Source organism: Schistocerca serialis, chromosome 1, assembly GCF_023864345.2.
Source record: "Schistocerca serialis cubense isolate TAMUIC-IGC-003099 chromosome 1, iqSchSeri2.2, whole genome shotgun sequence".
In the NCBI taxonomy this organism is placed as follows: domain Eukaryota; kingdom Metazoa; phylum Arthropoda; class Insecta; order Orthoptera; family Acrididae; genus Schistocerca; species Schistocerca serialis.
This window is the reverse complement of record NC_064638.1, coordinates 806,283,000-806,295,218: the sequence shown is the minus strand read 5'-3', so window position 1 is coordinate 806,295,218 and position 12,219 is coordinate 806,283,000. Positions and strand designations below refer to the sequence as shown.

At 37.2% G+C, this 12,219-nt stretch overlaps 1 protein-coding gene across 3 annotated transcripts in view; it reads right to left on the bottom strand.

Moving 5' to 3' along the window:
• Positions 1-649: 649 nt before the first annotated feature.
• Positions 650-12,219, bottom strand: part of LOC126484046 (single-strand selective monofunctional uracil DNA glycosylase) — a 43,215-nt gene continuing 31,645 nt past the window's right edge. Inside the window, exons 3-5 of one of the 3 annotated variants that reach the window (XR_007587803.1) lie at positions 9,777-9,929; positions 3,102-3,199; positions 650-1,217 (exon numbers count right to left, since the gene is read on the bottom strand). Coding sequence is in view for 2 of the 3 variants with exons in the window: in XM_050107390.1 (XP_049963347.1) it covers positions 1,104-1,217; positions 9,777-9,929 (267 nt within the window). In the remaining variant the exon portion in view is untranslated. The remainder of the gene's footprint in view (positions 1,218-3,101; positions 3,200-9,776; positions 9,930-12,219) is intronic. The other 2 variants (XM_050107390.1, XM_050107402.1) reach the window with 2 other exon arrangements.

Genomic DNA, 12,219 nt, shown 5'->3' with positions numbered 1-12,219 from the left:
AGTTTCTTCAGTTTTTATCTACAGTTCATAACCAATAGATTGTGGTCAGAGTCCACATCTTCCCCTGGAAATATCTTACAATTTGAAACCCGGTTCCTAAATCTCTGTCTTACCATTATATAATCTATCTGATACCTTTGAGTATCTCCAGCGTTCTTCCATGTATACAACCTTCTTTCATGATTTTTAAACCAAGTGTTAGCTATGATTAAGTTATGCTCTGTGCAAAATTCTACCAGACGGCTTCCTCTTTCATTTCTTAGCCCCAATCCATATTCATCTACTATGTTTCCTTCTCTCCCTTTTCCTATGTTTGAATTCCAGTCACCCATGACTATTAAATTTTCGTCTCCCTTCACTACCTAAATAATTTCTTTTATCTCATCATACATTTCATCAATTTCTTCATCATCTGCAGAGCTAGTTGGCATATAAACTTGTACTACTGTAGTAGGCGTGGACTTCGTATCTATCTTGGCCACAATAATGCGTTCGCTATGCTGTTTGTAGTAGCTTACCCGCATTCCTATTTTTTATTCATTATTAAACCTACTCCTGCATTACCCTTATTTGACTTTGTATTTATAACCCTGTATTCACCTGACCAAAAGTCTTGATCAACATAGCTGAGGATAATAATTTAATAGAATGGTCTGAATCTTTTATTGCTTCCTGTGCACTACATTATGTCTTACTTGCTAGTTTTTGCTCCAAGTAATTTTCTGTTCTTCAAACAGTGTCACCAACATTCTTACTACATGTTACAATGGTACAAGATTATGCTTCACAAAAACTGAAATACTGATTATTCTAATACAAGTGTTGTGGTATATTTAACTCTGTAAAATATACTCACAATTGTACCACACTGAGCTCCATGTCTGTAAACTGCCTTTTCAAGTGGTTTATCTATGAGTGACAAACAGCAATTGCTGTCAGCTACACTACTGAAACATTATCATTGACATAAGGGGCTCACTTTCATGGCACACCCTATACCAATTGAGCAATGATGCACAGTCTTGGAATATTCAGTATTTGCATTATAGAACATTTGCTCTCAACTGGAATGTCATTAACAATGTTGTTCTGTATAATATATTTCAAGCATCACAAAAAAATTTCATTAAATCATTTTTCTGTAATAGTGCTTTAGTTTCTTCTTCCCAGTTTTTTGAATTGAAATTCCGTGGGCTGGGATGTAGAATAGTAACAATCTGGAACACAAATAGATGATCATGAAGGAAACCATCATTCAGTTTGTGTGGATGGTTAAATACAGCATGTGTTAATTTGCAGTAAATATTGGTGTAGTGTATAATAGTACACATCACCTGGCAGTAATTGTTTCATATTTAACTACACTAATAGCATGCCCCACCCTCCAAAACTAAAAGTAAAACACAAATGCAAAGGCAAATGTACTGTAGTTTCAATTCTGTATGAGACACTCATTAAAAATAAGTATGTAAATGACAGATGATGGTAATGAGGTTAAAATGCAACATCAATATTTAATGAAAGTGTATGAATGCATGCTAACTAGTAAGTTCCATTTATGGTATTATGATAAATTTTGTCCAACTGAGATCCAAATATTAATTAAGTAGCAGTTTTTTTTTTGACTGGACTAAGATGAGAGAAAAATTTAGACACAAACATTACTTGCGATTTCATAACTAACAGGTTGTCATTTAATTAATGCCGATAACATTATTTCAGGCCAACAGTGTCCTAGTTTTCTCTATAAGAGAACATTAGAATAATTCCACTAAGGAAAGTGTTCTGTAGTACTAGATTATGGCTGGAGATATTTCCTTTAAGAAATTGAAGGTGTTGGGGATGCAAAATGTTCTTTATGTATACTCCTGTTGTACGAGAAGCTGATACATGTGAACTTTTCTTTTAGATGTATCTAAGTTACCAATTTAAATCAATTTCACTACTGTGCCAAATTTAGGTACACAATCATAGGTGACTAATGACTTTGACCTTCCATTCAATAGCCCAATTCGTGTTTCCTCTGCAGTGGATTTCCATTTTTGCGGGACAGAAGGGTATAATAGCTTGTTAGACAACAAAATGCTCACAAGAGGCCTTTATGTTTCTAGGACGGCAGCAAACAGTTAGGTTTTTCTTATGAAAAACATGAAACACAACCAAAACAGTCACTATGAAATTCACAACCTAATAACACATATTACATCAGATTGAAATCCATGTGAGCCTGTTGTATGTAGCAATCACTTAAAATAGACAATGGAGAAATGAACAGCAATCGATCGTGAAATACATTGTTTTTATAACAGCATCTGCTGTAATAAAATGACAGATTTTGTGATCAATTGCTGTTCTTTTCTCCATGGCATATATTATATCTCAAAAATGAAACTACTACCAAATGAAGATAAGAAAAAGTGTGCTTACTAGGGAACAGACAGATAAAAGATGGCATATTTTGCAATTAAATAGAAATATCCATAAAGATGTACTACCAATGGAATGTGACAGGACAAGCAATTTCTTGCTTATCTACACTCTGTGTGGAATTAGAGTCAGTTGCTTTTGGTTATTTTAGTTATTCATTGTGTGAGGTCAAGGGCTTTCAAAAACAACTTAAACCGAAACTCATGAACTTACCCATGCCAGTAAAATTCTAGCTTGCAATGCCATTAAAGGATAGCAATATCCTTATAACCTACATCTGCTGTTTGTGAGTGACTGTAAAGCGAAACAGTGCACAAAATCAGTATTCATCCAGTAATGAACAATGGCATTGACCTGTTGTGTGTATGTTCTAACTGACAGTAAAACCACTGATGGGACCTTTCAAACTGATACAATTTTAAGAAGGCAAATTGGGTTAAGTTTTCTACTGTGTTTAACAAGAACAGTAGTTGCAGTAGTTCATTAAGAATATGAAGGCTTCAATAAGTTAGCGCTCTTGGTTATCCATTCCCATATGCTGCAGAAATCACTTGTATCACCGAAACAGCAACCTCACTGGAAGAGTGCTAAAAACTCCATGTTGCACAAAATAATCTTTCTTCCATTTCCTATGCTAAGAAGTAGTAGGTGTTATGCTTCTGGCACCACAGTACCTGTATGACAGACAGGGTGCTCCATGTTGATATCACATGTCACCTCTGAGCCAGCATTCGACAGCCTCCTTCCTGCTTATCACCTTCTCTCTTCACTCCTGCATATGGATGTGTTAATTGTAAATCATGACAGAAACAGATGGCTTGCCCTTTTGCAGGGAGTATCACTCACTAATGAATTAAGGAAAAGCACAAAGAACACTGTATGTTTCCTGTGCTGCTATACATATTATCAATAAATCAGTTGTAGCAAAATCTTGAGGTATGGCACGGGAATATGTCCTGAACTCGATCTGAGTGCTGACTTAACTCAAAATATGCTCTAATAATCTGCAGATAGGCAACTGCAGTCTCATATACTTCTGGAAGTATTTGGCTTCCAAACAAAAATTCGATAGTCAGCTGTTGTATAAATCAGCAAGCTACTGCATTTTTAATGTACTGTAACAATTTTGAATTAAAATTTTGGGGAATCAACAGCTTCCAGATGCTTAACAAATGTAAACATGCTCCATAATAGGCTGTAATGCGATGTTTCTTTAATCATGCGACTATCTAATTTTGACTAAGCATCATTGTCAAGAACATTTGTAACATCTGTATTTCATGTCATTTTCAAATCACTGTTAATTACAAGTAAAAAGTAGCCATATTCCATCATTTTATGAAAGGTAACTCCATGTTGTTGTACAAAGAGCAAAGTTCAGAATTCGATCTTAAAAGGTGCAACTTAGTGTGGATCCTTTTGTAAAATGATGGAATATGGCTGATGTTTACGTGTAATTAAGAGTCATTTGAAAATGACATGGAATACACATGTTAGAAATGTGTTTGACAATGACGATTAGTAAAAATTAGCTAATCACACTATTAAATAGACATCGCATTACAGCCTACTACGGACCATGTTTACGTTTATTAATCTTGAATTATGTCTTTCTGTCAGTCCTCATAATTTACTATAACTGTTTATCCAGAAAAGCTTATTACAAATATGTAACTGATTTTACTGTAGAATTGATACCTGGTTCCTTCCTCACCCACCACACCTCAAGTGACAGGTGATATGGCTTAGCTCCTGGAGACTGCTTGTGTAAAAAAAACCTGTTTATCTGTGCTAATGCAGCTCAGCCTACTAGTCTGCAACAAAGTTTCCTGTGGTTTAATTTATTCCTTAAGCAAATACAACAAATGCACATACTATGTGAACAAAAAGTCACAAAGGCAAACAAGCTGTTCCAATTCCTGTCAAGTGGAAAGCCAACTGTGGCCATCATGACAGAAGAGCACATTTTTTCAGGCAATGTACCCAAGATGTCTGCCTCTGGCCTCTGTACTGAGCAGTCACGTCTGACAGCCATGTAAAGAACCCGTACTCAATTCCTGGCACTGCCAGGTCTGTTTCCTCAGTGGGAAATCCGGTATGGGGTGCCCTCAATCAGCCTTGTAAAGCTAACTGAAGAGCTGCTTGAAAGAGAAGTAGCAGCTCCAATGTATAGAAAGCTGACAATAACTAGAAGAGCAGCAGTGTAACCTCATATGCACACAAATGATGCCATATGGCAAAGGAAGCTGGTCGGCATTTGTTGTTTAAAGTATCTAAAGAAAGAATTACTTGTGTCACTATTTCACTGTAGAAATGGAGATTTCTTTGAGTAAGTTCAAGGCGAGCAAACCAGCTGACCTCAATTATCTAAGAATGTAGTACATTCGAATTTCAGCCCTGTTGCTGTGAATTGATTTCTACAGTTGAACAACTGTGCCAGTTCTGAAGAATGCTTAACCTGTCAAAGAAAATTAAGGTCACACTTGCGCAAACCCAGGCAAAGACACAAATGATCTGAAGAACTACAGGCTAATCTCTGTGTTTCACCTTCTTTACAAAATGCTGGAGAGAGACCACTAATGAGGCTGATGAGGAAGCCTGATGAAGACTGATTCATTACTGACTTTTTCCCATCATAATGAGAAGTGCTATTACAATATACAGAACATGCAATAATTAACAAACTACCCTTTTATGATACCACATATCACCATCTTTTTTGCAGGAAGGTCTGCAAGTTCACAAAGGACTTTAATTTCATGTAAATTGTTAAGAATCACCTTAACAATTTAAGATTACTCATACAGTGCAATGGACAGAGGAGCAGTTGAGGAAGACACATAATTAAATCTCCAAAGTGTATTCACCTTAAGTGTCAGATTTTGAAGAAACTTAAAATTTCATGTATGTGGATGATGTGCTGTAATAGATCAGTGAAGCAATTTTGAAAGCAGTGAGTGGAAGCTGTGGAAAGCCTTGATTCTCTTCCTGACTGTTAAAAGAAAAATCAGTTGAAACAACAACCAGTCAAAAAACAGACATACGCGTAGTATTTAAAAAACAAGGCAGCCACAAGAAACTTGCAGATTAGCTGTGAAAGAATTCAGCTGGAACGTCACACAACTCCCAACACTTTGGACTTAGTTTTGTCAATTTGATACAAGATAAAGGATATACAATGCAAAGTAGTACAATGTGTAGCAGTAAATATTAGTTCTACGCAGTTTATGCAGTATATAATAATACAATTAAAAGCAACAGTTTTTAAAAGTTAATAAAATAATCTGGTAAATCATTTTGTTTCTAATGTTTTCCGGTACAAGGTACTTACAGAAAGTTGCACATGTATGTTGAAAGTGTGAATTATGACTCATTTTATAAGTAGAAAGAGGCTTAAAAGTTCCTGTACCTAGCTCTATTTGATGGAGAAGAAGTCAAGAGATTTTCCAGCAGCCGACTTCCTGTAAAGAAGAGGGGCTGCAAAATTCCAAGTAAGTCATCTCGTAAAGAAGTGGAATGTGATTGGGGAAATAAATCAGTATAACCCACACCCACACTCACACTTTAAGTCATCAGAACATTAGAATGCATGTATTGCAGAGATGCTTTGGGAACTAAAATGAGAATCCTGGAGGGAAGGTGACATTCTTTTCACAAAACGCTATAGAGAACATTTAGAGAACCAGCATTTGAAGTTGACTGCGGAACAATTCTATCATTGCCAATGTACATTCTGCATAAGGACCACAAAGATAAGATAATAAAAATTATGGATTGTATAGAGGCATATAGACCACTGTTTTTCCCCCTATATTTGTGAGTGAAACAGGAAAAGAAATTACAAGTCGTGGTACAAGGTACCCTCTGCCATGCACCATGTGGTGACTTGTGGAGTACATATGTAGATGGAGATGTAGAATTTAGGCTTCATTTAGGCATTTTGCTCACAAGATTTGTACTGTCCCACATACTTTAGCTTTGGGTTGTGTCTCCAGTTGCCACGCCATTTCACTCCCACATTGCAATGCAGCTGTTATCTGTACTACAGGAAAACTGTCTGCAGGAAACCTGAAATATGTACTCTTTTTCTGACAATATTCCACTCTTGTTGCCTAATGCTCTCATCATGGTAAGGCATGTGTAACTTACCTTTTGATGTCCCAACGTATATGATGGATAAGATTTCAGAGATGATTAGATTAAATAAGCACAATGGAAGAAGTGGAAAATGAATTCATAGGACAACAATCAGGGCAAAATTCAACAATGCTTTAAACAACTTGAACAGCAACAAAGTGACAAACAGATAACAGACCTGCCGAGTTGTTAAATAACGCTGGAGATAAGGCAGCAGAACAACTGTACAGATTTGTGGGCATGTGCTGTCAAAGATGGGATACTACCAATGGAATTAATTTAAAAAGCCAATGACTGCCTAAATTGTAGAACCTTAGCATTTCTACACCACGCTTCAAAAATTATTCTCAATATTGTTAAGAAACACTGAAAGATTAACCAATATTTAGGAAACAACGAATTTGGAAAGGAAAATGAACCAGGGATGGCATCGAAATGATTTTAGAAAGAAGAATTAAGACGAAGAGGAAAACAAGTGCCGCACAATATACTGGAAGAAACTGTTAGGAAAAATGAATAAAACTGGAATAGACTGGAGTGATAAAAGATTGATTCTCATTCTATATAAAAATTAGAGCACAGATAACAACAGCATTGAATGAGAGGCTAGCATAAAACGAGGTATCCAACAAGGTTGTCTTCTCTCTCCAAATTCATTTATAAAAACAGCAATACAAATGATGAATAATGGCACATAAATGATCACAATTATTAGTAAAAAAATACATTGTGTTTAATTTCCAGTCTTAGCAAATTCTGAAAAGGACTTTAACTACATGTTCAAAATTTCGTCATGTGCCTTGGACGACTAAAATCTGAAAATAAACACAAACAAGACTAGAATAATCATGATGGATAAATTGCACAAATCAGGATGAACAAACATTAACATACGAAATACACTGTCCACTCACATTACTATGACCACTGCCTATCTTCAGTGTCAATGTGTAACAACCACTCACAGGTGGCAGCATTAGCAGTGGAGGGTATATAAAGCACATCCTGGGATGCAAAAAACAGTGCAGTCATTGTCGCAATGCAGAAATGGAGTGACTGCTCCGGTATCCAAAAGGGCAGGATCATTTGATTCCTGGCCAAAGGTGGAAGCATTTCTGGAATGGCTAAGTTTGTAAATCATTCGTGTGCTGCTGTGGTTAAAATATACTGGGCACAGCAAAATGGCACTATCCAAAACTGGTGCCGAGGCAACTATGGCACACCATGGGCCATATACGAGATAGGTGAAAGACAGCTGCAGAGATACGTATGAGTGAACAGAAGGGCAACCACTGAGCAACTGACCACCCAGATGAACCAAGGCATTGTCAAACAGTGTCTCCTCACTGACTGTTCAGCAAAAAATACTGTGTATGGGCCTCTGCAGTAAGGGCCTGGTTCATGCACCCATGCCGACTGCTGTTCATCGGCGACAAAGGCTGGAATTTGCACACTAATACCACAGATGGATATCCACTGAGTGGTGATAGATGGCCTTTTCAGATGAATTATGCATGTTAAGCATGAAACTTCTAAAAGCAAACAACCTGCAACAATCATCAGAAGGGTCCAGGTTGGAGGAGGAAGTATTATGGTCTGGGAAATATTTTAATAGGATTCCCTGGATGATCTCTTACTTCTGGAAGGCACAATGGCTCAACACATGTATGCAGCTATCCTTGGGGGCTGTGTTCACCTCTTTATGCAGATTGTTTTTCCTTGGCATGATAGCAACTACCAGCAGGACACTGCAATATGTCACACAGTTGGCAGTGTATGTGCATGGTTCAAAGAGCACTAGGATGTGTTTGCTGTACTCCCCTGGTAACCAAACTCCTCAAATTTAAACCCAGTCAAGAATCCATGGGGCCGCCTCAATTAGATTCTTAAACGAGAAATAAGAGCAATTTATTAACAAACATTCACTTTCATGTAGAGGCAAGAAATAAATTATTCAGGACCTATAATTAGAGCATTTTAAGCTACGCTATGAAGGGTGGATTTTGGGAAAAAACAAGAAAAGTAAAAAATTAGAAGCAACAGAAATGTAGATATGGAGATGAGGCATAAATACATCCTAGACCGAAGGAAAATCTAACGAACAAATACTAAAAGAGATACAGCATGAATTGTTCCAACTTTACACATTTATCAGTTTAAATCCGGTAAGTAGAGCAACTTGGTGTCAAGCAACTTAACCACGTAATGTTTGTAAACACTACTTGATGGCCAATATCATGCCAATGTCGTTTTTTCCATGACCATTTTTTCATAAAGCATAAATCATGGTAAAATTATAAATATGGTGACACAAAATTGGGTGTGAATTAACATTGTGGACATAAGAAACTTGACAAGAGCAATAAAAAATGTTGTCAACGGTGGGAAAACGTTAATACTGAGAACGTAAAAGTGGGGTTATACTGTATCTTGTTGATTCCCACTCCTTCAGTCAAGCAAATAACTGTTATTAAACCATAACCTTTCAGCAATGCCAGTATGCCACTGTCTGAATGCCACATCTAGAAATGATGGTAGTAAGGAGACAAAGTTTATTACACAAATAACTCAAGAGTTCGGCACACCACAAGAATTCTGCAGGATAAACATTAGTGACAGGTGAATTCACCACTGAATGGAAACAGTCTTAAATTTCCTTTTACAACATGTATTGCCAGATTACTTACAAGGGAAACTCCCCATCGCACCTCCTTCAGATTTAGTGGCAAGATGGCCTAATAGGCAACCAGTCAAAAACTAAACACAGATCAGATGTGAAAATAGGAAGAAGGTGTACTGAACTACGGAAAAAGAAGAAAAATAGAAACATTGAAGAGTCCAACATCAAGATGTGGAACATCGGCCATTTTCAATTGCCATGGTGTTGTGATTATGTGGTTACGATGTTTGACTGCAAAGGGGGAGATCCATGTTCAGATCTCCCTCATGTCCCATTTTCTTCCCTGGTTAGTTCCAATTCATGAAATGGTGTTAATGCAAAACATTTAGCTCAAAAGATTGTGGGGGATGCGTGACATCCATATTATACTTTAAATTGTTGATAGATAGTGTCAGCAGTGAAAAGTTAATATTTTCTTATACATCTAACTGTTTTTGTAGTGTTTTAATTTGCTACAAGATCAAGATAAAATGAATTCTTAAACTGATTTGGTTTCCTAATTTATCTATACATTACTTAGCTAGTAATGCACCTTTATGTGGTTCAATCCATTTGCTTTTGTCACAGAAGCAGCACGCTTCTCAGCATACTTCCCAACTGCAATTATTGTATCCACATGTAACAGATCCAGTACTTTGCAGAATGCTCTCTCACAAAGGGAATCTATCATCTTGCGATCACTACTCTGAAAATAAATTAGAACATATTCTTAAAGAGTGCAGAGTAACAATAACGACTCTGTATCCATTTTTCACTGTGGCTATAATACGAGTATACAATTCCGAAGCACTTACAATTCCGGTCTGTTCTCGCATGACAGCACTCAGCATGGTCCTTAGTGTCCACACATTAATGTTTACATTCCCAGGTAATTAAGATATATAAGAACAAACCAATAATAGCTTATAGTGAATGTTATTAATAAAACAGCAAGGTGATTAAAACAGTAGGTGCATAAAAACTGCTGTAAAATATACAACGAAGAATTAAAATAATTACAATACTTGGGAGGTACAGTGATCCTGATCAACACATAAGGTGCTCCTTTCAAAACCCTAGAGGAGCAGCTACAAAGAAATAAACATTCAATAACTGTTTTGCAGTCTTGAAGTCACCACTGAAAATAGAGAGTAAATGCCTTGTAAATCATGGGCTGCTCCCTTATTGTAAAACTGGGTGCACTTAAAATTTTTTTGTATACTGATGTTTGTGTTTCATGATACCACATGCAATACATATGATTCAGTTCCTCAAATTTGAGGTTACAGCTTGCAGAGGACCTTAACATTTTGCCACTGCAGATACTGTACAAGCAACCTATGTTGCTACAAATTCCCATACGCTTGGATTTCAGCAGAGTGTCATTTCCTCCTCTACTAGATTGCTGTTCTTAGATCAGTGGTGGTATAGACAATACCTAACATATTTATATTGAAACCAACATCTCCATCAGCTGACAGATAGATACCAAACACAAGCAGCTTACAGAGTAAGCCCAGCAGAATTTATTTGGTTTCTTGACTGAATGTTAATTAGATATAATTACATAGCCTTACTTTCATCTGTCCATGCAGTGGAAGTAACCTCAAAACTTGTTTTTCCCTAATTTTCAATACTGGCAGCAGTTTCCCCACCAATGACATACAAAGAAATGTGTACTAAGGAAAGGAAGAATCTTAATGCAAACAACTACACAACAGTATACCAAAAACAATTATGCAAACATGTTTTGACACTGAGGCTGTACATCTTTGAAGAAAATCCCAAAATGTTCTGCAAGTCACATCATGGAGGAGATGCCTTCAGGGATGTGGATCGAGTCAAGTTGTACCTTAGTAGGGACAAGCAACCACTACCAGTTAATTATGTAAAGTAAATTACTAATAAATTGCAACTAGTGCTAATTTACCCAAACTGATAATTATGGAAATTACTTATATAATAATTTTAAATATGTATATTAAGAGAAAAACAGCTAGTTTGAAAGAACCCGCCAGACTTCTGCCTATACTAACTATAACTATATAACTATAAGATATATTTTTCCCACGTGGAATGTTCCCTCTATATCTAAAAACAAAGATGATGAGACTTACCAAACAAAAGCGCTGGCAGGTCGATAGACACACAAACAAACACAAACATACACACAAAATTCTAGCTTTCGCAACCAACGGTTGCTTCGTCAGGAAAGAGGGAAGGAGAGGGAAAGACGAAAGGATGTGGGTTTTAAGGGAGAGGGTAAGGAGGCATTTCAATCCCGGGAGCGCAAAGACTTACCTTATGGGGAAAAAATGATGGGTATACACTCGCGCGCGCGCGCGCGCGCGCGCGCGCGCGCGCGCGCGCGCGCGTGTGTGTGTGTGCGTGTGTGTGTGAGCGAATGTATACCCGTCGTTTTTTCCCCATAAGGTAAGTCTTTCCGCTCCCGGGATTGAAATGACTCCTTACCCTCTCCCTTAAAACCCACATCCTTTCGTCTTTCCCTCTCCTTCCCTCTTTCCTGACAAAGCAACCGTTGGTTGCGAAAGCTAGAATTTTGTGTGTATGTTTGTGTGTCTATCGACCTGCCAGTGCTTTTGTTTGGTAAGTCTCATCATCTTTGTTTTTAGATATATTTTTCCCACATGGAATGTTTCCACCTATTTTATATATATATATATATATATATATATATATATATATATATAAAAAAAACAAAGATGATGTGACTTACCAAACGAAAGCGCTGGCACGTCGATAGACACACAAACAAACACAAACATACACACAAAATTCAAGCTTTCGCAACAAACTGTTGCCTCATCAGGAAAGAGGGAATGACGAAAGGAAGTGGGTTTTAAGGGAGGCTTGTGTCTGTGTATGTGTGGATGGATATGTGTGTGTGTGTGCGCGCGCGCGCGCGCGCGAGTGTATACCCATCCTTTTTTCCCCCTAAGGTAAGTCTTTCCGCTCCTGGGATTGGAATGACTCCT